The 27397-nt window shown below is 38.6% G+C and overlaps 2 protein-coding genes across 8 annotated transcripts in view; one reads left to right on the plus strand and one right to left on the minus strand.

Moving 5' to 3' along the window:
- The first annotated feature begins 257 nt into the window (after positions 1–257).
- LOC113108513 (60S ribosomal protein L8) lies at positions 258–2527 on the plus strand. The gene is made up of 6 exons (XM_026271686.1): positions 258–336; positions 964–1107; positions 1197–1338; positions 1423–1641; positions 2109–2224; positions 2332–2527. The coding sequence occupies exons 2-6, from the start codon at positions 970–972 to the stop codon at positions 2488–2490; spliced, it is 774 nt and encodes a 257-aa protein (XP_026127471.1). The 5' UTR covers positions 258–336; positions 964–969; the 3' UTR covers positions 2491–2527.
- A 1804-nt stretch (positions 2528–4331) lies between these two features.
- LOC113108514 (probable ubiquitin carboxyl-terminal hydrolase FAF-X) overlaps positions 4332–27397 on the minus strand; it is a 36065-nt gene continuing 12999 nt past the window's right edge. The window contains exons 12-48 of one of the 7 annotated variants that reach the window (XM_026271688.1): positions 27106–27312; positions 26808–26944; positions 26578–26616; positions 25854–25987; positions 25249–25336; positions 24425–24767; positions 24036–24131; positions 23730–23941; positions 23375–23615; positions 23089–23238; positions 22739–22859; positions 22516–22646; positions 21777–22055; positions 20168–20293; positions 19820–19957; positions 16718–16884; positions 16366–16474; positions 16099–16245; positions 15853–15999; positions 15508–15715; positions 15163–15383; positions 14002–14192; positions 13734–13907; positions 13507–13648; positions 13216–13419; positions 12551–13109; positions 10864–10987; positions 10527–10752; positions 10300–10429; positions 10025–10210; positions 9421–9641; positions 8939–9027; positions 8575–8731; positions 8276–8488; positions 7559–7666; positions 6652–6747; positions 4332–6093 (exon numbers count right to left, since the gene is read on the minus strand). In XM_026271688.1, coding sequence (XP_026127473.1) covers positions 5956–6093; positions 6652–6747; positions 7559–7666; positions 8276–8488; positions 8575–8731; positions 8939–9027; positions 9421–9641; positions 10025–10210; positions 10300–10429; positions 10527–10752; positions 10864–10987; positions 12551–13109; positions 13216–13419; positions 13507–13648; positions 13734–13907; positions 14002–14192; positions 15163–15383; positions 15508–15715; positions 15853–15999; positions 16099–16245; positions 16366–16474; positions 16718–16884; positions 19820–19957; positions 20168–20293; positions 21777–22055; positions 22516–22646; positions 22739–22859; positions 23089–23238; positions 23375–23615; positions 23730–23941; positions 24036–24131; positions 24425–24767; positions 25249–25336; positions 25854–25987; positions 26578–26616; positions 26808–26944; positions 27106–27312 — 6399 coding nt within the window. In that variant the 3' untranslated portion in view covers positions 4332–5955. Of the gene's footprint in view, positions 6094–6651; positions 6748–7558; positions 7667–8275; positions 8489–8574; positions 8732–8938; positions 9028–9420; positions 9642–10024; positions 10211–10299; positions 10430–10526; positions 10753–10863; positions 10988–12550; positions 13113–13215; positions 13420–13506; positions 13649–13733; positions 13908–14001; positions 14193–15162; positions 15384–15507; positions 15716–15852; positions 16000–16098; positions 16246–16365; positions 16475–16717; positions 16885–19819; positions 19958–20167; positions 20294–21776; positions 22056–22515; positions 22647–22738; positions 22860–23088; positions 23239–23374; positions 23616–23729; positions 23942–24035; positions 24132–24424; positions 24768–25248; positions 25337–25853; positions 25988–26577; positions 26617–26807; positions 26945–27105; positions 27313–27397 lie in introns of all 7 variants that reach the window. The other 6 variants (XM_026271689.1, XM_026271687.1, XM_026271691.1 and 3 more) reach the window with 6 other exon arrangements.

The raw sequence follows: 27397 nt of genomic DNA on the forward strand, positions 1-27397 counted from the left end.
TCCCACTTTTCACAAGATTTTCAATTTGAACTCATTTATTATGATTTTATTATTAATTAAAAAATGACATTGATTTAAACTTAAATTGTAACTTTTTGTAATTATTCGTGGACAAATTAGACTAGTGTGCGTGGGAGAGCTTGCGGGTTTAATAAAACAGAAAACAACACGAAAATAAACAATAGCATATTTTTAAACAACAGACAACATGTTCAGCCTCTAGAGGGCGGACCGCAGACTAGACAGACATCCGGGTACTTAATCCCCCCGCCCATTTCTCCGGAAGAAAATCCCCGTCGTTCCCTTCTACTTCCTCTTTCTGTCAACGGGGTTTTGGTATGAGAAACAATCTTCTGTGTCTCTGTTCAATCTGAATGCAATCACTGTTTAAAGTTCACCATCCACGTATATAACAAGCCGTATAATGTCAGTATAATATTTAAGGACACAGTGTTGCTGGTTTTGGTCTCTCTGTGATTAAACTGAATGTGATATTTATAACAGAAGTGATGTGTATCCGCTGTCGCGATGTGGCCTAGACTCTGAAGACTCAGCGGAGTTTATTTCTAATAAACGAGAGTTTAATACATTTGTTAACCAGCGGATAATTATGCGTTGTTTTTAATCGTGCGTGGGTTCGTTAGTGTATGAAACAGTTAACTACGAACTATTATAAAGTCGCTTATAAATTAATTATAGCGGCTGTCAGTGTGTTGAACGAATAGTCAAAGTAAACGTCACATTAATGTCATTACCAATTTCAGTGTCTGTATTCCTTCTATTAAGCAAAACAAGCAAATTTTTTTTAAGTAGTCTGACAGCGAATATGTGCATTTTAATTGCAGATTTTTCTTTGTAATGTGAATGGTAACCAAGTGAGTTGTAATGCAGGTTGAAATACTGCCTCTATTTAAATATAGCATTGAAATGTCTTGTTACATATGTTATTGCTTATTTGTACAGGCTGCGATGGGACGTGTGATCAGGGGACAGAGAAAAGGTGCGGGCTCCGTCTTCAAAGCCCATGTCAAGCACAGAAAAGGTGCTGCTAAACTCCGTCATATCGACTTCGCTGAACGTCATGGCTACATCAAGGGGATTGTAAAGGTAACACTGGGAAATAAATGAAAGCTTGTAAAGATCACTTGTCATCTGAAGAGGGAAGTTACAATGAAAAATGCTGCTTTTTCCTCTAGGACATCATTCACGACCCTGGCCGTGGAGCTCCTCTGGCTAAGGTGATGTTTCGTGACCCGTACCGCTTCAAGAAGAGGACAGAACTGTTCATTGCAGCAGAAGGCATCCACACTGGGCAGTTCATCTACTGTGGCAAGAAAGGTAATGTATTTTAAGTTGAGAATTGCTCAAACAAACATCCGGTCTTATGTGCACATGCTGATCAAAGTGATTGGGCTGTTATAGCTCAGCTGAACATTGGCAATGTGCTCCCCGTTGGCACCATGCCCGAGGGTACCATTGTCTGCTGTCTGGAGGAGAAGCCCGGAGATAGAGGCAAACTCGCTCGTGCATCCGGAAACTATGCCACGGTCATCTCCCATAACCCTGAAACCAAGAAATCCAGAGTCAAGCTTCCATCTGGATCCAAAAAGGTCATCTCTTCTGCAAACAGAGCTGTCGTTGGTAAGCAACCATGAAGGCTTTTGGTTGATAACCCTTTGTGTTTCTTGCATTGCATAGTTATAAATCAGATTTTATTTGATTTTAATTTTGTAAAATTCTTGGGCTTTTGTTCCCCCCCTATATTTCATAAAAGAACAATTTTCTCTGTGGTGCTTGCTGTCAAATTTCTCCATTGAAATATGCTGTGAACATAGGGATCTATATTGTGAGAATATAATTTGTGGATGTGTTCTGTAGCACTGGGTTTCTCAGATTTGAAGGGGTTTGTAACGTGGAACAGCTAATGATGACATTTTAAATTTGTAAAATTATTAAAAATACCTGAAAGTGAAATTACAGATGTTAAATCTCACGTAGTACTTTAAAATGTCAAAGAGATTCAACTCACAAAGTTTGGGAATCCTTGCTATAGCAAATGATTAGGGGTATTCCAGTTTGAAGTCTTAAGTCATTGCCTCTTCTTAAAGGTGTTGTTGCTGGTGGTGGTCGTATTGACAAACCCATCCTGAAGGCAGGTCGTGCATACCACAAGTACAAGGCCAAGAGGAACTGCTGGCCTCGTGTCCGTGGTGTTGCTATGAACGTAAGCAAACTTAATTTTTTATTTCTATGTGATTCCAGGTAATTTCAGATTCTGATTTGTCGTCTAAATGCTGGTTTTAAATCTGACCTGTGCTATTTGTTCTTCAGCCTGTTGAGCATCCCTTCGGTGGTGGTAACCATCAGCATATTGGCAAGCCCTCAACAATCAGGAGGGACGCACCAGCTGGACGCAAGGTCGGTCTTATCGCTGCCCGTCGTACTGGCAGACTGCGTGGAACAAAGACCGTCCAGGACAAGGAGAACTAATGAGCATCTTCATAATAAAATGTGTCCAAACAAATTTCATATGCCTCTTGAGGTCTTTTATCGGTTATTGTCAGTTACTGTTTTCATAGGAACACTGCACAACATCAGAAGCATGAAAACAAACACCAAGTTAAATCAAATTACCAAAAAAGTATTCGAATGGCTATTAATTTTACGTTTGTAATAGGTGAATATTTAGAATTTTAGAAGTTATAAGGGTTCCATTATAAAGAGTTTCTACTACCAGGAAAAATTTATTTTTAAAGTAGTACACAGACTTGAAAACGTCTTTACTATTAATTTAATCTTTTACTTTAATTTTTAAGTATCAAATTATTCTTGAAACTTATTATACACATAAATATATAATACAGAACCTTTTAAAACATTTCTGCTTGTAATCATGATTGACATGGGAACATAAAACCAAAGTATGGAAAGTTACAGAATCACCCATTGGTCTTGAAGACAACATAAATCTTAGATGCAGAATAGATAACTTGTAATGACAAGAACTTTAATTTGATTTCTAAAAATACATTGTTGCCTTCTGTGAGTTAAGTCTTAATTCTGTGAGTCATATCCATGTCTGGGCAGCAAGACAAATTTAAGTGTTTTTTTTTTTTTTTTTGCAAGCAGTCCACAGTTGTGCTCTGTCTTCCCAGACTCGCTTCATTCCCTGTTGAAAAACTCTCACCCTGTACATATAAGTGAATCTCAAAAAAATTAGAATATTACGGAACATTTCTTTATTTTTTGTAATTTAATTCAAAAAAGCAAACTTTCTTATATTCTAGATTTATTGCATACAAAGCTTTTTTTAAAATTAAGTTTTTCCATAAGAATTGTGTGCAATGAATCTAAAATATAAGAAAGTTTTCTTTTATTTTTATTTTATTAAATGACAAAAAATAAAGACCTTTTCCATGATATTTTAATTATTTTAGATGCACCTGTATTAAGAATGGCCTTATGGGCTTGATTAAAACTGGTTAAGCATGGCAGATGAACTCTGCAGCCTACCCAACATGAAGAACAATTTAAGCGTGTTCTCAGGAATCTGTTGAAGTGTTTGCCTCTGACTATTTGTACTTTAGTGTTTACAAGATTATCTGGATGTTAACATGATTTTGTGTGCAAACATTGGGTTTAAACGTAAATGTGATTAGATATTAAATTCCAAGATTCCATTTTTACAGGTTTTTCAAGCAAAAAGCCTTTCCCATAATTCAATTTTGTATTCCCAGGATTGTTGTATTCTGATGAAAATGTATTCATGCAGGTTTAATGGATTTTATTTGTTGCCGTGTGTCTTTTCTAATCAGAGACTGCTTAAAAAAAAAAAAAAAGAAATGTGTTTTTGGAACAGCAGTCCAAACTGGTTTAAAACAGGTTCAAGCTAATTCTTTTTAACTACAAGATCAAAACTAACAGGTTTAGAAGCATATCATTGACATTCTATAAATGACTTGAAATATGTGGCCCTGGACCACTAAAGTAGTCAGAAGTACCATGTTTGCATATTTGAAGCAATAGCTTTCCTTACAATACATTATATGGGTCAAAACGATCGATTTTTCTTTTATGCCAAAAATCATTAGGATTTAGTAAAGACTGGCCTTATGACTGGTTTTGTGGTGCAGAGTCACATTTAAAAGTGTTGTCTGTCGATATTCTATGGACTATTATAAAGGCAATTTAAAATCTAATACCTAACCCACCAACACACATGGTTGCATTTTTCACTGTTGTGCCAATAGAACTACAGTGATTTTAATGTACTTGAAACAATCTATATGAAACATCTCACAGCTTTGAATCTTCACAATAACGGACAGACATTTTCCCGATTTCTTTTCTTTATTCTTGAAGGGCGCAATGCTTTTCTCTATTTCTGTGCACAAAAACCTCACAAAGTGAAAGTCAACAGTGTGACTGTGGCTTCAGAATTCAATGTCACATCATGGCCAAAACAAAAGTCGGCAAAAAACAGGGCGAAGAACTCTGTACAGTCAATAATCTTTAAAAATAACACAAGGACAAAAATGTTCCTCTTAAATCAAATTCTATTTGTCTTTTAGTGAAATACAACAAAATAAATTCTATAAAATAAAACAGCAAAATATTTAAATATATGATGGGCAGAATATTTTCATTTGCAGGAGTATTTGGTATGTTTTCCAACAAAATCCAAGAAAAAAAAAAAGCATTCAAGTTACCAATTAAATACATACAGTATCTACTGATGTTTATACTCCTTTAATCCAAGAGACTTGACTAACTGAAGTTGCAACATGACTAACCAGCAGTTATTTTATGGTACAACTCTTGCTTTTACGTTCACTCTCCTTAAATGAAGAATCCCCAAACCGAGGCTCTTTTCGAGTACACGAATGCGAACAGGGATCATGAAGTCAGGCGACCCACTAAATTGCCAGGAGCTCATTTGTCTGAAAAAAAAAAAAAAAGGTCGAGACAAACAAGCAAACCGAGTTCTGTCCACTAATGTTCCAGTCATCCTGGCATAAACTGTTGCATACATTTTCTCTTTCTAAAATTCCTATCATCAAAACCTAAGCATTTATCCCACCAAAAAATAAAAAAGCCAAATATTTATCCATGGAAACGTGTGCAATTGTAAAGCCACTTACTTCTTACATTGCTTCGGAAATATCAATCTAGAAAAGATATGGAGGAAGGGACCAACAAAAGGGCTCTTCTGAATCACCATGGAGAAAGTCGGCGCAGAATCACCCTTAGGCTATACTAGTTTGATGTGAAGCCATGCTAAGATGTTACAGCGTGTCAGCTGGAGCTTTCAAATTATTGAATTACCAGAAAAAAATAAAAAAGGCGATAGGAATTTCCAGAATAAAGTTGCATCACCCCATTCACATCAACTAAACGTCAAGATCATAACCCAACCGTCCCATTGTTCACAAACTATGGCCAACTCTTGCTCACGAGGTGCCACGTCCGGTTAAGCTATGACATGAATATAATGTATGATCAAAAGCAGAATGACCCAAACGGCCCAAACCTTACTACTGAGCATGGGATAAAACAGGGATTTTTTTTTTTTTTGTCTTTCACCATTGGATTTCTTTTTTTGTTGTTTTTCTATTTTCATAAATCTGCAGTCTCCCAACAGCATCACACACGCTGTTGCGTTCGAACAGTCAAAACATTAACATAGTATGTACACCTCTGTCTTGAGACAAGTGCGACAGGCCCATTTTATTATTACAAACAATATGCACAGTCCACTGCAAGTTACACTTTTGACAGTTAATACTGCAGAGCAGACGGTGAAGAGACTCTCCGCTCCAGGGTTAGAAATTGAGGGAAGCTGAATGTTCTGGTTACACGGGCTCTGGAGTAGAGCAGCATGGTGGGACCTGGCCTTGCTCTGGATTCGAGTATCTCTTCTGGAGAGCTCAGATGGAGGACAGTGTGACAACATTGTTAGTCTTTAGTCTGGCTGGGCGGCACCTCCTCAGGGGGCTCCCAGTTCTCTTGTGCTCGTGGGCCTGGACGCTGAGGGTTGTTGACGTGCTGTGCTGCAGGGCCAGTGTACGGCTGTGTAAGCGGGAGGTTATTCTGCTGAAAAGATGCAAGAACAATCATATTACTACATGACAATCGGAAGAATTTATATTTATGGTTTACTTCGACTTGGAGAAGCCATTATATAACGACACATTGGACAAATCAAAAAAGTGCAAACACTCCCAACTGGGGTAAAAAAAAGCCATTAGTCAGTGAAAACAAAGTGCTGTTTAAATGGATGTTCAACAAACTTTCATTCTTGAAATACTTTTTATTCAGCAAAGATGCATTAAATTGATCGAAAGTTAAACCGTAGTTACTTTAAATTATAATATTTGATCCAAAAAATGCTGCCTTGAGTATAAGAGACTTTTTTCCCAGAAGCATCTAATGGACCAAAACCTTTAAAATCTTTAGCCATCTAATAGTAAACTCCCACAACAATCTTTCAAACCAGGAACACAGTGTCCCTCTTTTTTAATGCAATTTAATGTCCCAGTAAAAACACTACATGGGTTTGCAGTTAAGAAAGTTCATTAAAGTCTTTGGAATCTCACAAATACAGGATGTGTTTAAGAGTAGCATGAGGTTTGTGTGACTGAAGCTCAGTACCGGTTGAAACTTTGTGCCTGGAGAGTGAGGGTACAGAGCAGTGTCCTCTGGAGGAGAAGTGTCCTGCTCATCGAGGGCCTCCTGCTCATCAGGCTCCTAAAACAACCATCACAAATTAAGTTGAGCACCAGATATAAAATACAATATAAAACAATTTGCTTCATTCCAACTAACCAGAGATATTTGTGAACTATGTCCTCGATAAAGAGTCCCTTGCAATATAAACATGAAAATTCAATCAAATGGGAAAGTTCAAGGCTTTATCGGTTTAACGAACAAAGAAAATTATTAGGGGGACTTAGTGAAATCCAATGACAGATGAGGGACCACTATAAATGGACAACACAAACCAAACACTTACACTTGAATTTGATTCAACTGTTTTTAACTTAAGGAAGCTTCTGATGACTGACAGGAATTTGCCCACGGATTAACTGAATAGACAGTGGCATGACTAGAACACTAAACATTCTCCTGAACATTGTGTTCTTCCTCAAAGTTAATCAGCAGAATGGAATAAAACTGATACCACATCCAAATTTGTATAGTCACACAAAAGCTTCTTCGTGCAGGTTGTTATCAGATTAGATGACCTGATCTTACATTCCCAAAATAAAAATCAGACTCAAAACAAAAAAAGGAAACCACCACCAAACACAACAATTACCTCCAACTCTCATCTGTACACTATAGCCAAGGCTTAGAGTTTTCGATCACTTAGTTACACACTATGACTTCTTGTTGTGTAGAAGGAAACAGTTTGGACACATTGAGATGAGGACGAAATAACAGTTGATTTTGTGTTGTTTTTGAGGGAGGTGGAAGATGGTTCTGTCTACATCAAGCCCTGTGAACACCAAAAAGTTGCGCAGATGGCACCAGTGTGGCCGGGCCATACGAGTCTTACGGTGTGCTGTTGTTGGCCTGTCACTTCCCCTGGCAAAAGTTGCTGTGTCGAGGACGGGTTCCGGCCAGCGTCCTCTTCAGATACCACCTCGTGCTTCGTTAAGTGACACTATTTTGAAACGGCAGTTAATATTGCATACTGTTTCAACAAATTATGCATCTATGGCTGCATACATTTAACATTTGTGGCAATTTGCTACTGATTAAACTTGATAAAGAAAGCACCTTATTTCTGCAAATCAATAGAAATGGCTTAAAAAAAAAAACATCTACGGCATAAAAATCAAGTGTAAATGTAACGAAACTTAAATTTATGCAAATATCAACATTTGTAACTGCTTTGGGTTATAAAAATTAAAACCTGGAAATAAAAGTCGAAAACTCAAAGCCCTATCTATAGTTAAACATTTCAGGATTAGAAAAGACTTCCTTTTAAAACCTTTTCAAAATTATTTTCCAAAGGTTAAACGTTTGAAATGTGCCTGACCATCATTATACAGTCATAGTGAGAGATTTCAGTGCTAATTTCTGAAGTTTGAATAAAGTGTTACTCTACATTACATTAGGGGTTCTTAAAGGGCAACCATTCAGATATTTAAGTAAGTAATTATTAAAACGTCTCTCAACTAATGGGCAGAAGCACACATGCATGATTAGACTTTAAACATACTGGTGCTAATGTTGCAGACAATGAGGGGTGGCATGAGCCATCACTTACCTCTTCTGGACACAACTCACAGGCCTTGGCCAAAGTCATACGGGCACTGTGGGAGCGCTCCAGGAAGTATCCATTAGAAGTCTCATTACTCTGGACAGGAGGGGACCAGTTGTTATACGTGTACTGAGTATTGCCAGTGTACGGTCTCCGTTCCAGCTCGTCACCTAGCCACTCCACTGCCCAGGTCCACTTCCTTTTTAAATCTCCATTACTCTGGAAAGAGTAGACCATAATCAGTTTTTACATGCAAACACACATACATAGAACATTCAAATGCAGTCTTTCATTATCAAGCAGACCTGGAGAATTTGGTAGGCCACTGAACAGTTGCTGAAAAGAGCCACCATGCATTTGATGCACTGATAAGCTCTCTTTTGGTAGTGATTTTTGGAGCGCTGAATGGTGTCAAAAAGCCCATCACGGTCATCAGGGATTCCCTTCAGCACATTGTGGATCCTAACAAAGGAAAAGGGCAGAGCAGGACATTACGATCCATTCAGGAATTTAATTAATCTAAAAAAAAAAGGTAAGGATGCCTTAAGATTAAGGACTTCACGCCAGGAACTAAATTGCAGATATGAGTTTCTGGTTGTTCTGGGGCCTTTTCTTCATACGCCATTTCACAAAAGAGACATTTGCTAAACAGTGGAAAGATTGACTTACCGGTGAGTCTGCCATGAGTCCTCAATAAACAAGATTTGAAGGAGCAAGTCCAGGTAAGGCCTTAACTCATACGTGTATGAATACGCCACCTATGCAAAAACACCAATGTTAATAACCATCTTCAGACAGGAAAAATACACATGCACATGGCTAGACGATACAGTGAAAAATTTTATACATTTAACGTCGACATAAGTGTTACGGACCATTTACACAGATTCACAGACTCACTTCCAAACTCCAATAACATTATGCTTCTTCAGTTTAAACCAGATGCTATTAAAATACTTGTCTAAATTCCATCATAACAATTTGCAAGAGAGATTGACAGCAGGAAAGAAGTTTAGTCCAATGATGGTCTTTAGGAAACTTAATGGCCAAATGAAATGTGCATTTATAATGTAATTGTAATATTCACAATGCTGCTTAAATTGAAAATTGTCATCATCTTTTCAAAGACGAAGGCCGGTAATGCCTCTCACCTGCCACAGTAGTTCACTCAACACAGTGGAGGAAAACTGAGGGTTTTCCCAACAGCAGAATCTCAGCAGTTTGATAGTGTCCTCAGAGTTACTGCAGTCCTCGATAATCTTCTTCACATAACTGGTGCGCACAAACAGGATGTCCACAACCAGCTGCTGCAGAGGCATGATGGGAGCGGTGATGTTGGGGTCACCATATGGGTTTGGCAGGGGAGGGTTTCCTAAAAATGTCAACATGTGGAAATGTCAGCTCGTATCCTGGAAATGTCAGCTCATATCCTGGAATGTGGTCTGGAAAATGTTGGTTTTCAATGCAAATCTTTAAAACTAGTTTCAACAGATCAAACTACTAAAACATTGTGTTGGCTCAACACAAAAAAACAAAAAGGAAGTGCATCTCTGCTTGTTTCTCTGTAAATGCCCTCAGCTCCAAGCAATGCCAACGTGGCACTCAAGCCTGGAGATGGCTGTGTGTCAGTCAGTAAGTCCTGAGCAAGGATGTGAATCTTCATTGGGCAATGGGGACCAAAACTATGTGTGAAAGCCTACAGACTATTTTGTTATCTGAATTAACACATTTTGAAGCAAAGTATAAAATTCTCACCATTGATTGAGGACTGCATACGTGAAGTCACGTCACAGCAACGAATCAGCTGTGAGACGACAGTATAGAGCTTTCCAAGCTCAGCATACTGGTATTTAATGGGAGGACCAGAGCCCTCATCCAGAGCCACAAGCATGAAGGTAGCTGGTACCCCAAGCTTCAAAAGCTGCGTCTTCTCTGCCAAGCCTGACAAAGAAATGGGAGTGAGACTGGACAGCACTATAGCATGAAAGCCCATATGAATGCAAGCCTTAAGGGTGGCGAGTGGTCCTTACCAAGGTTGGCATACATGACGAAAAGATTGAAGTACTGCTGCAGGTGACGTCCATGCTCAGAGACTTCCCTTCTCAGCAGATTAAGTACAGCACGGAACAAGTGCTCACTTAAACTCAAATTATCACAGCTCTGAGACAAAAGAACAAATAATGCAAAACATAAGAACCTTGTGGAGTGAGCTCCAAATTGTAGACATACCCTGATTTCCCATGTATGAGGGACGTACCTGACTTGAAGGTCCAGGTGAAGCAATGGGTGAAGGGCAGGGTCCATCTTGCAGTGAGAAATGTGCAATGAATACAATGAGTTTGGAGAAGGCTCCTCGGACCTCTGCACTGGGACACTCGAGCAGGTACTCTGAGAAGCGGTTCGGATATGCAAAGAGGACGTTGTGTGCAAACCAGTAACGCACATTCTTACTGTTCCGTAGCAAGATGCACAGAGCATCATACCTGAAATAAAAGAAACAAGGATCAACTTATTGTAGATAAACAAGGAATCATCTAACTGCTGAATAACAAAGGCAAGCACGTGCCTGATAAACTCAGAAATCACAGGCTTACCAATCACTAGCAGGGCCACGGACAATTTTCTTGGTGTGGAATCCAGTACTGAAGAGAAATCTAGCAGCCAGCTGTATACTAATCATGGCCATTTCTTCTGCTTCAGGCAAAAGATGGTCTTGACCTAAAAGCCACAAAAGAATTATCGTTACTGCTACAATGACTTTCACCATCCCCTGGAATAGATTATTCTGCAGCAGCAACAATAGGAGAATGTGTAATGATGTAAAAAGGAAACCCATTTACCAAACACGCACACACTTAGACACTAATGGTAATATGCTTATATATATATATATATATATGTCAACGTAGTGTGCGCACAAATGTTTTCTGAAGGATTTAGCAAAACTCAAAACAAAAAAAAACAATGTAATGGCTGCTGAAATACCTGCTGTACCTCATAGGAATAAATTACGTTTTAAAATATATTAACTAGGGATGGACAAGTTAACGCATTGATTAATGGCAACAATTTATTATGAAAGTTTTGCTCACTGGCTCTGAATACACATACAGAAACCATGGGTCACAGGAGAGGTGGGATGTTGATCAGTACTGGCTTTGGATGGGTGTCATCACACGTCTCAACCAATGAAAGCCTTTGGGGAAGGCCTAAGATGGCATCACTCACGACTTCATAAGTGGGAAATAGTAAGCATGTGATGACAGCAGGGAAGCGATCTCACTGAGCCCAGTGGAGTTCATTTGTTAACTTTGTGGTTTATAATAAGTCATTTGGGATGCAATAACATGACCCTCTTACAATATATTGCTTTACAGATCAATCACATTTGCTGATCAGAAATGTTAACGCAATCATGCTGAACATCAGAAATTCTGCGCTATGGCACGGTTAGCGCTCGCAGGCATACCACACCCGAGCCCAACTGAACCGCGCTCTGGCCCACCTCTTACAACCAAGCCAGGGCGCATGAACGAACCGGGATTTGAGGCCCAAGCGCTCAGGCTCAAAACACCTAGTGTGTGTACCCTTATTCTCCTGCACCCCCCACCCAAATCTTTGAGCACAACTTTTTTTTTCCATAATATACGATTTTTATAAAAGGTTAATGCCCTGGAAGTGGTATATAGCTTTGGTTTCATATTTAATTTGATTACATTGTGCATACCAAACGTTATTGCACTTTTGTCAACTACTTTTGAATTCATTATTGAATTGTGCATAATGTGATCACAATAAAAATGATAAAGAATTGTGATTGTAATATTGTAAAATTTAAATATTTCACAATATTACTTTAATAAAATTAAGCTACGCAATATTGCTTTCATTATCGCAGATGAATCACCTTCGATAATGAACGCGATATTGCATTGATTGTCAGTGATCTATGGCTCTATTGAATGCCGCTCCATTTGAAAGCAGGTGATGGCGATTTACCGCCAATCACTGCTTTACTGACGAAATGCGCATTACAAATCGCATGCAAAATATTGCCCATCCCTACTTACAATTTCCTCAAATGTTATAAATCACCAAATATAACTTACATTTAAATATAATCTTAAGGTATTAACAATTTTTAATATCAGGATTATTCCTCAAAGTCAAATTCTGCTTTATCAATTTTTAAGAGAAACAGATTGAAGAATGACAGCACATTGCAGCCCTGATCCCATCTGCAACAGTGGAGAATAGAGCAAGGTCAACGGCTGGATTTACCTGGAGGGGAGTTCAAGTAGACACTGTTACAGGTCAGCAGTTTCCTGATGAACTGGAAGTACTCCAAGCTGTACTGCATACGGTTGTGCATGAACTGCACATTTTGTTTGCGCACGCTGCGTTCAATAGCAGAGGGCATCTTCACCTGGTGAGGTTTGCTGGTCACTGTGAGCTCAGTAATGTATTTAACCAGCTCACTGTCCTTGTCTAACGTGTCCATACGCTCATAGAAGAGGATGTAGGCATTCCACCAGCGCTTCTGTCGCCTGTAGGACATGCGTTTCATCATGTGGTCGAAGACCTCACCCATGTACTCTCCACCAAAGCACTGGTTCTTCATCTCCTCGTCATCGTCCATCTTGCACTCAGTGACATCTCCATCATCAAACTTATACCAACGGTTCCTTTCTCCCTCACCACCACTGCCGTTCCTCTGAATGATGTAGGAGTAATAATGACCTCCACTAGCCTGGCCTGAGTGGACCAGCACTCCCACCAAACGATAGCGAGAGCTGCAGGGGGGTTCCGGCTCTGACGGCTCATTCTGCTGGACCACCTCCTGCTAAGGACAGTTTCAAAACTTCAGCTATATAAAATATTACCAAATTGCATTTATTTAAATGAGACCATTTGAAGACCAGAGACAGACAATGCTGGTGTAATACCTCATTCTCTGGGTGCACATCAGACCCCTCCAGCTTAGCTACTCCAGCTACCGTATAAGGCTCCATGTCTAACTCCCGTGGGAACTCAAAGTAATCGTTGAACTTGATGGCACACTCTCGTTCCCAGTCATAATCAAAGCGTTTTAGCTGGATGGCCAGCACCGGAGGAAGCTTTTTAATGAGTAAACGCTTCACTGTGTCAACCTGTCATGTAGACACACCACCTTGAGCTTAATAGTGTTCTCTTAAATAACAACAAAGACATCCTTACGATAAAGACAGAACACACACCTTCTTGTTGCATTTTTCACAGTGGTAGGCATTTGCACCCTCGAGTAAGTCTCCTTTCACATACTGCTCCATAGAATCGAGGAGATTTTGATGGTTTCTGATATCTACATTCAACGTCGTAAACGATTCCTCACATTCATATCTGAAAAGACAGCATGGAATGTGTTACACTGACACAAAGATCTGTGAAGGCAAAAAAAATAAGCAATATTAGATTTCCAATGTACCTGTGAGGACAGCCCTGACATATTTTCTGGTCAGCAAAAGAGCCACCCAGCACTTTGCTCAGCATGGCAGGGTGACCCAATGCTTTCAAAGCCTCGTCTAAACTGTCTACTAGCGAGTTAAAGAACTCCAGGGCATCATGCTGCTCCCTCAGATTGACCGGTTCACCCCACAACCTGCAGGAAGAAGCGATCGATTTAGAGAATAGTGTCTTGTTCAGTACTCTTAAAAGAAAGGAGGATTACACAAAAAAAGAGAGGATAAATTTACCGAAATTGCTTCCAGAATCCCCTAGGCACATAGTATTGCAACCTGGAGGAAGCCAAATGTCCAAAAATGACCTGCAACTGCCGAAGAACCCCAATGTTGTATTCCTTCCTGTCTTCCGACTTACTGAGAGAAGGTTTGTCTTCAAACTGGTGCTGATAGCCAAACACTTCATCCCGGGGATCCACATTACTCTGCAACAATTGAAGCAAGACTTTCAATAAACTTCAATTGTTTTAAATAATAATCACAATGATATAAAGAATTTTTTTGTTAAAATGCCCTCAACTCCAAGGAATGCCCACATGGCATATACACCCCAGAGATGGCTAAGTTTTTCAGTCACTTGGTAATGAGAAAGGATGATAGTCATCATTGGGCAGTTCATCCATTAAAAAATATGCAAAATGATTTCAATTTAATGAAATTAACATCCATCAGAAACTGCAGGCACAACCTCTCCAGAAACAATCCAATGTGTGTGCTTCCACAACAACAAGCCCAAGAGCTATATGCACTCTCGGGGTTAATAAAGCACACACCTGAGCTTAATTATACTGGGAAATGAGAAGCCACACCCCTCCACCTGAACTGTTTCCAAGGCAATCCTACTCCCATTTTTATTCACTGTGACTGGTACAGGTATATGTATATATATATATATATATATATATATATATATATATATATATATATATATATATATATAAATATTAGATGAAAAATCTGTCTTATTTTAGTGTATGTAAGAATTAAAGAACAGGAATCAAAGCTAAATATAATTAAAAAAAAATCTAATTTAATACTTAAAACACATTGAAATAAAAGCCAATTCAAAGCTGTACCAGTATATAAGTAATACTAAAATAACAGTTAAGCACTTTGAATCTTTATATTGGAAAATATCTATACAAGATATATCCATATCTTATATGGAAAAAAAAGTGATTAAATTGGATTCACAGTCCATTGAAAGTGAACTCAAAACTATAATGGGAAAAACATGGAATATCCTAAATTTAAAAATTAAATAAACCTTGAGCACTGCGTGTTCACATTGCTCAATCTAAGTGAATCATACTGTGACCTCCTCCAGAGATATATATAATTCTCATGAACACAATGCAGTCTGAAACTCCAGAAATGAACCATGCTAGGCAGTACCTCATTATCTTGCTTCTCGTCTCCAGACATATCATCATCCACATCGCTGCCCGTGCCTTCGATGGCCAGAATGCCATTCCTGATGGGAGGAATCATGTAGAGCTGCTGGATCACCGAGTTCATGTAGCAAGTCGCACCTGCATTTTTCAGACCCACAAACCCCTTGGTGGGCCTTGGTCCAACTGGTGGTAAATATTCCCATTCTGTAAGTGGTTCACAACCTAAAGGTACATAAAAACCATTTATTAAAAAAAAAAAAAACCAAGTAAATAACTATGTATCCATGAAAACTGATGGGGTTGAGTGCACCATTTCTAGGAATCAGGAATCAACATTAGCACACACCTAAATAGTACATATCAGTTAGTGTGTCCACAATCTGCTTGAGATTTCGCACACATCCGACAGCAAGTGCAACCAGCAGTTCAAAGCCTGCATTGATGGTGGCTGGGGTGCTACACACAGGTATGGCCTGCTCAGTGGGGAATTCTCCACTCTTCATGTATTGCAAGTACACGTTAGATGCTGGGAACAGGAAGTCATCCATTAACTCCTATAAGGAGTTCATGGGAAAAAAAAGGAAGATCAGTTAGTCTTATTTGCCAATGCAATCTCATAAATAGGAGATTTTTCTTCTGATGTTGTAGGTATCTAGTAAAAGTGGCCAGTGTTTCCCACTGAAATGTTTACCTTGATAAGATTAGCACCTCCTTTTTCACAGCCAATGTGGAACTTCTTCTCTGGTGTCTGGAAAGCTAGTAGCTCTTTTGTGACACCAATATGACCTTCCAAAATGGTCTCCTCAACCCCAGGCTCTCCAGTCCTCTTCACTTCATCCTAAGACAAAAACAACAACAAAAAAAAACCCTCAAACTTGTACACACTAAAGTTTTCACTATTCTAATTCCAAAAAGAAGTTTAGGTAAATGAACATACCCTGATGCGCTTCAACCAGTCGATCTCATTGTTTAAGAGAACTTCTGCATTAGGAAGATTAATGTTGCTGTTATATGCATAGTTGAGTAAGTGCCTTAGAAGAGTGAAGTAATCAGCAGCATGCTTTGCCCGCTCTTTTGCAGTGCTCTGGAACACAAAAGGACAGTATAAAAATGACTACAAATTAGATGTTCTGAATTAACAACAAAATGTAAAAAAAAAAAAAAAAAACTCCAGCTCTGTCCCAAAGACATATAAGACACTTACACCTAAAACTGTGAAGAGGAGGGTGATGAAGAAGAGGAGAGGCCTATGGCCCATACAACACCGGGTGGCCATGAGGAAGAACTGTTCTTGGGCCATTTGGCGAACAGACCTAGATACAAATAATAGTATGCATTATTAGCAATGAATTTTATCAAACAAAACCATTCTATCCCGTTTGCTAAAATGACAAAATTCAGTTTGAAAAACGTTAATAAATTAATTTGAAGTTTAAACATTTAATACCTCACTTTTATAAAAAGACTTCCTGAAAACTACAACAAAAGCATATTTATTTTATTGAAAGTTAAAAAGCATAACAGGAATAACAGTACCCTACTTTACGATAACTCACTTGCTCTGGCAGTGCAGAAGCAGATCTATAATGAAGGTTTGCCAAGCCTTTTCTTTGCTAAGTGCATCTAGTGCAGTGGGCAAAAGGGCGAAACACAGGGTCATGACCTCCAGAGCTTCACAGCACACCTGCTCATCTTCGGCATCAGGTTCATTGCCAGCATTGGTCTGTGGAAGAACCAACATCGCAAGCATAAATATCGAGTCTAGGGCTGCACGATATTGGGAAAAAATGACATTGCGATATTTTATTTTTCTGCGATATATATTGCGATATGAAATCTAATCTGATTTTTTCTTACAAACAAAAATGAGGTGAGCACACTTACATTCTCATTTTAAATGATTTAAACAGAGTATTATTTAAATTAGAGTAAATTATTTGTTTGTAACTTTAGGATTTGGTTTGAATTGTTAACATATTAACTAACATGGACTGCATTTTGGATGGACTGCATTTATATAGCGCTTTCAAAAGACTACATGGCCATCCAAAGCGTTTTACAATTTGCCTCACATTCACCCATTCACACACCGGCGGCGGTGTCTGCCATACAAGGCGCCATCCAGCTCGTCGGGAGCAGCTGGGGTTAGGTGTCTTGCTCAAGGACACCTCGACACTTTGTCAGGTGGAGCCGGGGATCGAACCACCAACCTTCCGGTTTGTAGGCAACCTACATGTTGTTTATCTTAGTTTATAAAAACACAGCTGTTCATTGTTTGGTAATGTTACTTCACAGTGCATTAACTATGTTAACAAATACTGTACAACTTTTGATTTCAACAATAAAGGCTATAGCCTAAATGTTGAAATTAACAATGTTGTAAAAGTGCAGTTTATTAATAGTAAATGTTAAATAATGTAGTTAAATAGTTTACTAAAAAGGACATTATTGTAAAGTGTTTCAGATTTTTTTTATACACCAATTCAGACGTCTCGTGTGTTCAGTGTTGGACAGGTCAGTTGTTTAAACCATTCATTAAATTTAATCGGTTCAAAGGAATCATTAGTTCGCGAATCAGACGTGTACGGCACGTGTTGTGTAATTATCTCTGCAGTTTAGGATATTGCACAAGATATGAGAACACAAAACATTTCATCACTGGATAGGTTTTTTTTGTTGTTGTTCGACACCATCATGTCAATTGATTTTGATTAATATGCGCGAGGGAGAGAGAGCAAGACAGCGCTCGTGTTGTTTTAAGACGGTGAAGGTGAGCATGCGCGTACGGCCGGGGCTCTCTCGCGCTCTCTCTCTCTCTGCTCGTTCTTATATGCGCCCTGTTAAACTGACAGGACTTAAATGTGTAAATGATAAACTTTCACTCTATGATGGTTAAGCTGTGCAATTAATCTGCGAATCACATTCGTCAAGGGCCGGGGAGCAGCGGGCCCGTATGGTTAATGAATAACGGATCAACTACGACAGCCTACATCACACATTCTGCGATGTGACTATCGTGGATTCGTACATCTCAATAAGAGGTGGGTGGTAACGAGTTACATTTACTTCGTTACATTTACTTGAGTCATTTTTTGGGGTAACTAATACTTTTTGGAGTATATTTAAAGATGGGTAATTTTACTCTTACTTGAGTTCATTTTTTTGGGAAAAATCTGTACTTTTACTTCGTTACTGTGGGCGACGCTCCTCTCATTACTTTATCTTAATGCAATAAATGTTATAACTGCTTCAGTTTATTCCAAACGCGCAGTCTACTTTTCTCTGGACAATGAGCGATGCCTATTCGCGAATGATTCATTCTTTTGAGTCAATTCTGTTCAAAGGCTTGATCAAGCCAATTGGCAAACGAGTGAATTGGTTCATGAATCAGTTTGAATGATGCGTTCAGTTCCCTGCCGCACGCGCTGAGCATCTGAAGCGGTTCACTCAGAGTTGTAACGTTTAACATCAGCAGCGTTGAAAACGTTGCTATGGAACTGCACTGAATTGAAAGCAAATCTACAAAGGCTATTATTTGCTTGCGATGGAGATCCTTATTAGATGAACACCGCGTGTGCTGTCTACTGTTTAACAGGTAATAACTTGTTGGGCTACATTCTATTACAGTACACGATACCACTGTGACATTAGTTTGTTGTACGTGTGTGGCTTATAACAGAAGGGAGTCAAGTTGAATGCAGCTCCCAAAAGACAAAAAATAGCTGATTAAGATTTTATTAATTTTAATACAATCACACCGGTGCGAGTATGTTCAGCATATGATCAGCTGCTAAATTCAGATCTGTGATCGCTTGCTGGGCTGGCGTTAAGCCAGAGATAGATGCGTTTATACAGCGATGCGCATTATAACCAATCACACAAGATTCTGATGAGCTTATGAATGTAATGGCATTCAGATGAATCATCACTAAAATGCCGGTGCTTCCTTCACTCGCTCACTGACTGAATACCTCTTCCTGGCGAATTCTCTCATCAGAAACAACAAAGTGCAGATGTGTGTATGAATCTATAATTAATTTTAATGGGAGTTTCTGAGAGTTCAATATTGAACTCCAGACTGTCAGTGAAAATGATCTTTAATAATATAAATGTTATTTGCTCTCTTTCTGAACAATGAAAGATTAGTAGCAATTTTTATATAATTAACTTTCAATGATAAATTCAATTTTTAAATTCACATTTTAAAGTCAGCCTTATTAAAAATGTTATGGCATGACACCTATATCTGTTACTTAAGTAAACAGGGTTTTATAATAAATTAAATAAAGTGGAGTAAAGGCTGATGAAATATGTACATTTATACACACACACGTAACATACATTTTATCTATATATCTAAATAAAAATATGCTCAGTATATATGACCCAAAGTAACTAGTAACTAACTACTAGAGTAGATTTTTTTTATCCGATACTCTTTTACTCTTACTCAAGTAACTATTCAGACTAGTACTTTTACTTTTACTTGAGTACAGTTTTTGGGTACTCTATCCACCTCTGATCGCGATATCGATGCTTAAACGACATATCGTGCAGCCCTAATTGAGTCCTATATAATATTCATAATATTGAGTTCATAAAAAATGAAAATCACACCTGGGTTTTTTTCTTTTTTCAACTTAGCCAAGAACTAGTACCTTCTCATAGATCTTGCTGATCTCCTCATTAGAACTGAAGACGTGCTGAACCGAGCCGCAGCCAGAAGCCCAGACTATCTTCTGAACCGCTCGAATGACACAGATATCTGGGATGTACTTGGAGGCCTGGAAAAAGTTCTGGGTACAGGAAGAGAAGCACAAACTAAGAAAACTGAGCCTGAAACATGAGGTGTTTCACTCTCTTTTTTCACATGCAAAGCAAAAGAGGTTTCAACAAAAACACTTTTAATCATTACAGACATTTTAAGATAGCTAAGGACATTTATTTGAACAATGCAAACAAACCAGTTTATGTAGGTGACAGTTGTGTGTTGTTGCATAACATACCTCATCCGAGATCTGTTGGGCGAGGCGAATGGCCACGTTCCGCAGCATGCACTCAGCTGAAGGGTTTGGGATATTCTGCAAGGCGTTCTGCAACACTAGAGCCTGGTCATGTGTGGTCTGGTTGATCTTTGAACAAATAAGAAAAAAAAATAAAAATAAAAAGTGTTATCTCGCAGATCCATGCTAGGTCTCTTATGTACAGTAAAGCAAGAAAGAGAGCTAGGAAACGGATAATAACTACCATTTAAAAGCTGGATCTCAAAAAGCTTGAAAAAAAAAAAAAAAATCTCCTCACCAAGGCTGCATTTATTTGAACAAAATACAGTAAAAACAGTAATCTTGTGAAGTTATTACAGTTTAAAATAACTCTTCCATTTGAATATATCTTAAAATATAATTATTATGATGGTTAAAGCAGTCACATGATCCTTTAAATATCTTTTCAATATGCTTTTTTTTCATGCTCAAGATACATTTATGATCATGAATGTTTAAAACAGTTGTGCTGCCAAATACATTTTTTGGAAACAAATATTAACATTTATGGGATCATTTTCTTTTCAGGATTCTTTGAATAGAAAGCTCAAAAGAACAGAATTTATTTGAACTACAAATCTTTGATAACATAATGTCTTTACTGTCACTTTTGTTCAGTTTAATGCATTCCAAGCAAAAAAAAAGGTTTAACTTCTTAAAAAATAAAAATACTGACTCCAAAATTTTTGGTAATAGCCCAAAAACCATGTATGTACAAAGTTGTAATGTGTGAAACACAGTTTAAAATGTAGCAAACTCTACCCGACACTGGTATAAAATTAAAATCATGTTTGTTTTTGTACTAAAACATTCAGTGCTTTAACAAAAAAATATAGCTTCACATTTCAGCTTGTGATGCAGGCAAAATCATGGTCAGTGGTATTTTCCAACCCTATTAGTCATACTAATACTGTTCCATTACACGCACAGAAACATAATCAAACACAGTCTAATAAAGAAAAAACTGCATGATCAAACTACATTTAACTTTCCCCTTTCTCATGGTTATTACTCCCTCATGGAAACGCTTCTGGAGTCTGTGCGAGTGTTTCCTCTCAAGACACTGTACACCCTTGACATTTGTGGAGCGACACAGGGCAAGCCAGCCGGTTTCTAATGATTGATGAATGTCAGGGAGGCTGAAAGGTTATGATCTTAAACAGAAATTAAACCATCACTGCTAAACCTATAAAATTCACTCTGAAATGTTTTTTTTTGCAGTGCTTCAAACAGAACGCAGACTAGAGCTGTGCCAAATGCACTTTTATGAGATGAGGTACTGGACAAAAGTGTAAAGTGAAGCCCACAAGTGAACGCAGGTTCAATTTTTCCTCCCTAAGAGATGAAGTATGTCTCTTATGCCATTGCTACAGTTTTAAAATCCCAAAATGATATCACAATTTAAAATGTGTTCCTTATAAAATTACAAGATTGAAACTGTTTTTAATTAATTGAGGGTATAAGTTCTGGACCTTTTCTGTAAAATAAATTTCACTGAAGGTATTGTGCCTATACTTTTGCATGACTTTCTTGAAAGGAACAGTTAGCAGGAGCTAAAGGAAGGGCAACTTACAGGCGACACAGGGATAGTCCCCTCCACCACAGGCTGGCAGGCCTCCGCCACAGCCTTTACATGGCCAAAGCCTACAGCTGTGAGCAGCAGTTTGGCTATTTTTAGTGCGTTGAGATAAGCTCCCCGCCGGGTCTCCATGTCAGCATTTGGCAGGAAGTTATTTCTGGTGAGCATGCTCAAAACCAGGGGCAGGCCACCACTCTTCAAGAAGTTGTACTGGAAGTCACTTGCATCCTCACCCAACGTCCCACTGGCAGGCATGAGCAAGGCGTACACCACCTGAGACACACAGAAACATTGCATATATCACAGAATGATAGCACACAGAAAAGCCTTTAGGGAAGTGTTACTGTGCCCATTTTTGCTAATTAAATTAAAATATAAATATTATACCATTATGAAGAAAAATCCTAAACTGAAATAAAAATAAAGCTAAATAATAAAAAAATATATGTATTTGTATATCCTTGTGTGTTTTTCAGTAATCTTAATGTGTTTAACGGTTTGCGCTACATTTTTGTTTACACTACTTATCTGTGCGTATTTTTATTTTTTATTATTACTATTTGATTCAATCAATCAGTTCAACAAAATAAAATAAATAAAAGGAAATTGGAAAGAGGAAATAATACTAGAATACATATATACTAGAACATACTATTATACTATAACACAACCGGCTATGTGTCTACGCTTGGCTAGTTCCATAAAATATTTTTGCATTGAGAACCAAACAAACCTCTATCAAGTAAAGCACTTGCGATGGTGATGGTCCAAAGAAACGTGAATCCAATGTGGGGCTAAGGCTGTTCTCGCCGAGTTTGGCGTGATCTAGACAGATGGCTCGCAGGTTTTCCACTGTGGCGTTATCTGAAAGGCAACAACAGTGAGCAATGAATAGAGATGGCAGATTGGTGCAGCTAGATGTCTCGAGCAGACATCTAATGAAGCATATAGAGCACCTGGAGGCATGAGCTTCATTAGAACACGAGCTCCATCCCGCAGGAGAGGCATGTTGAGATTACAGCCCAGGTCTGCAACTTGCCAGAGGAAAGAGATGTAGCGCAGGTGCAGGGACATTATCTGAGATGCAAAACATTAAAGGCAGTTATAATAAAAGCAGTAATAAATGGAATACTAAATCCAGACATTTAGAAAAAGGTGGGGGCTTCTACAGATCTCTCCACAAATCACCATGGGTGGATATGCACAATTTATCAACGCTGCTTCTGTCAAGATATTTTTCATGACTTTGGATGCGCTCCCCTTTCAACAAATAGACTGTTTGGCTAAATTATGGCACAATGCTTACCACGCCAGGAAGACAGCTCTCCACTTCAGGGTTTGGCCCATCACTGTAGTGATTGCCATGGTTCCCAGGCGAGCCAGTCGAGGAGTCTGAGGAGCTGTCTGGACTGGAAGGCATATTGGCGCTGACCTGGGTGAGCTTGGCTGTGATGAGCTAGAGAGAGAGAAAAAAAAAAACACCCTCATAACCTATAACATTTTCTGATCAAAAGTGCTGTTGAATGGAAAATAAAACTTGTGTGTGAAATGGCCTATTGAGTAAATTGAGAAAAAACAGGGCAGATGCCTACAGTTTTATCTTTGAGGTTTAGCTGCCCGATTAGCTTCCTGTCATCTGCTGGGTCTATGATCTCTCCCCCTATAAACAGCTCAATCTTGGTGTGGGTGCTGTTGGCCTTTATGCGGTTCAGAATGCAGCGTCGCACAGAACCAATTGTGTCGTTGGTATGTGACCAAATATCCAGATCATCAACCTGTCGGCCTTGGTTTGGGAAACGCACAACTAGCGTGATATGCTTTCCTCGGAAAGCCCTTAAAAGAGAAAAATAAATCAATAAAATGTAATTTATTAGATTCTAGCCAACATATACAAGAGAAAAATACAAATTGATTGAGTTACTTGATGACAGGTTTGAATGGGTCTACCTGGACATGGGCAGGATGGTCCTTTCCTCATGGTAGTCACTGTCACACTCGGTTATATACTCTCTAAGCACAGTCAGCACTCTGACCATGCGGATGGCCTCCTGTCTGGCACAGTTGATGCTGTCTTTATCTCCGTCCAGCACACACAGAGTATCGTAGGAGGCTTTGAGCCGGTCAAAGCAAGACTGAATAAAATCCTCATGGATCTCTACCTGCAAACAGTCATATGACACATCTGTAAAACAAACTCAAGAGCACTCCAACATTTATTACAGCAAGTGATACGCTTTTCCTCTGTATTATTACCTGATTGGCTTGTAATTTTGGTCCGAGGTTTGTATAAATCTCTTTAAGCAAGTCAATTGCTCGGCTAGCAATGTCATCACTTCCTTGAATCACAACCTGTTAAAGAAAAAATATTTTTTGAGCTCAAGCTGACATTTAGGATTTGGCTCAATTTAACCTTGGACTAATTTTACCTAAAAATTACTTCTGGTGATATTACAACAGCATAACTGTGATGTCACCCAAAAATATCAACAAGGCAAATTTACAACTTAGCTACTTGACATTTTGTTACAGTATATTGACTTATTTCAAAATAACCAACAGACTAAAAACAGAAGGCATTTCAGATATGCAATACCCAACAAGGCGGCTCTGAACATCCCAATGAAGATCCAACAGACTCTTACCCTCCACAGGTAATCCAGCCCTATCAGCTCCAGGTCATCCATCATGTATGCCCGGCGTTTAGCCACCAGTTTGCCCTCCCTACAGTTGACAGCCTTGAAGAATCGTTCAAAGCATTTCATCCCATTCTCTGTCAGCAGTGAGGGGTCAAGCTGCAGTACGTTGTTCTCAAAAAAGTCCTTGTTGATGTCAGGGTCAAGGTCGGGTTCGTCGCCCATGAGTTTGGAGTACCATTTGAAGCAGGCCTCCCGATCGCACAAGAACACTGCGTTCTCCGCCAGGCACTTCCAGATCTGCTTAGCCTGAGGTGCGCACAGCCAGAGTTGCCCATCTTTCAGTAAGAACCTGAAAGACGAGGATATTTAGTGATTTGTTATTTAGGGGAGCCTTTAGAGAGTCTAACAACCAGCCGTTTGGTGCAGACCAAATCAATTTATCTTCAAACTGAAATTAGGTGCACACCGAGAAACTGTTCCTTGGTGTACAAGAAATTTGCCAATGACAACAAATAACTTGCCTTTTATACTATAATAGTCTAGTACAGACGGAACATTCTGTTTCTGTATAGTTGTGGTAATAAAATCAGAGGGATAGAAACAGGGGTAAAAAGTTGAAGTGAAAAACACTTTTCATTTGTGAAACCTTCATCGCCTAGCAACAGTGATAAACAGCTTATTCTGGTACACGCTGTGATACTCAGGTTCATAACAAAAATAAGTAGAGTTTGGAGACAAATAACAATGTGGAAAAAAAAAAAGGATGGAATTGAATTTGGATTCTGCAATCTATGCAGTGTAGAGGAAGGTTGCTTGTAAAGTATAAATACCTCAAGAAATTAAGCCGCTCCTGGACCTCCTGAACATGACTATACCGACTTCCTGGCCTAACCGTCTGGGGATCAAAGTCTGTATGCTCTGATAACACAGAAAACATTAGCACTGGTAAATGTTTAACATGGGCATAAAAAAAGGGGGTAATGATATGCAGATTCAGATTTTTATATGCTTTTTATACCCATTCTCATTTTTACTCATGGCATTACATCTTGTAGAAATCGAAGTCAACACACACTTTTGAGATTTGCTAACTTCACCAAACCATATCCGTGATTTGCATTTGACAATCGAGATGGTAATCATTTTTATAGAGCTGTATATGTTTGTATATGACATATATATAGATGCGTGTCAAAGAGAATCGCGACACCACAATTCTCTCGATTTCAAATCTGGGCGTTTCAAAATGGGTAGAAAAAATTATTCATATTTAGTTCTGAAGCTTACAGAACTTACTTTTTTTTTTTTTTGGTAGAGTAATTTCTTATGTGTGTAAATATTTAGCACATTTTGATTCTCCATTTCATAACCCCTTTTAATGAACAACACATGAAGAGGTTTGTCCATATATACAAACAGTGTTAGCCTCACAAACCTTTCGAGAACTGCCTCATATTCTCCATGTATGCAGACAGGTTCTCTGCTACAAGAGTGACCAGTGCATGGTTGTGCTGCAGCTGGTTGATTAGGTCATGTCGATAAAAGACATGTGGGCTGCGCTGCGTTTGACTGTTAAGAAAGAGACATGACTGAATTAACCATTCCATTTATACATCTCCATTATATTGCAAGTTCTTCAACTAAATTGTATGAAAATGGGCTTTTTAGGTCTACAGAAACAATGTTTCTCTGTCCCTAATTGAAAGCTTAAATTCACATTAAAGAAGCATTAACCAGAGACGCCATCAAAGCAAAGGCAGAAAAAGAACTTTTTGTCATATTCAACTCATTGCAATAAGGTGTTGGAAAGTACTGGAAAATGTGAGTTCAGCTTTCTGCAATTTTGTTTTCTCCAACGGACTCACACGTTTAAAGCATCCCGAAGGAAGAGTGCACTAAATTGAAACCATATACCAAGAGTATGCATTTGTAAGTTTATGAAACGTAACCCACAGCAGCACTCTTACTGTAAGAAGCTTTATACGCATGAACCACGTCCATGGGCACTGATTGGTGATTTGATTAGATGGTGCAAGGCGCACCAAGCAGATTTTCATCAATTACAGATTTACTGAAATCCAAAAGCAAACTTCAGTTTTTAAATTAGTTATAATAATAATAATAATGATAATATTTCCCAAAATTAGCTGTCCACTTACCCCTCTAAGCTCTTTAGTAAGTTAATAGGTATTTTCTTTCTGAAAAACAACAGGGATGTGTACGATACATTTGCTACATTTACATGCTCTTCCTAAAATGTGTGGAACATTTTCATATACATATTCCTTGATTATGAGTAAAAATGTCTTTTAGTCCATTTTATTTTTGCGTACTAAAACAAGTATCGATGCAACTGATGGTTAAAGATGGTTGAGTCGAGGTGCATTACCTTAAATTCTGGGGGGCTTCTCCAAAGAGGCTACAGATCTCTCGTATTTGCTTCAGTGCAGGAATCACCCATTTGTCATTAGTTCTTAATTCTTCTATGAATCTGTCTATCCACTGCATCTTTTGTGTGTCCCTGTCCTACAGGAGAACAAAAACACTGTCTTTAATTCATTGACCTCCATTCTATGTTGTTCCAAGGAACCAAAACATCTTAGAAAATGATTTTGTTTGGAAAATTCAGTCAATTTTACAGTTTTAATTTGAAAAGTTAACTAAATGAATAAAGCTGATCAGGATACCTGGGAGCAGCTATAGTCCAATATTTTGATATGAGCGCTAAGGGCCTGGTCCATGATATCCACAGGAACATCATCGCTATGGGCCAAATTCCACAGCAGATTGAGCACTTTGTGAGCCATCACACCATCCTTGTCATCCTCTGCCAGTCGACGAATCAATTCCAGTAACTTCTCTCTCTGCTTTTTACTTGCATTAGTCCAGCTCTCCTATAAACCATAAAATGATTCCATTGAGGACAGAGATTCTGTAATCGGCTGGAATGCTAGTTAAGGCACACAGAGAAAAGCTGAA

Source organism: Carassius auratus, chromosome 9, assembly GCF_003368295.1.
Source record: "Carassius auratus strain Wakin chromosome 9, ASM336829v1, whole genome shotgun sequence".
NCBI lineage: Eukaryota > Metazoa > Chordata > Actinopteri > Cypriniformes > Cyprinidae > Carassius > Carassius auratus.

Coding starts and splice junctions, on each gene's coding strand:
- LOC113108513 (XM_026271686.1), top strand. CDS start 970: ATGGGACGTGTGATCAGGGGACAGAGAAAAGGTGCGGGCTCCGTCTTC. Junction 1,642..2,108: donor TGCAAACAGAGCTGTCGTTG/GTAAGCAACCAT, acceptor CTCTTCTTAAAG/GTGTTGTTGCTGGTGGTGGT. Junction 2,225..2,331: donor TCCGTGGTGTTGCTATGAAC/GTAAGCAAACTT, acceptor TTTGTTCTTCAG/CCTGTTGAGCATCCCTTCGG.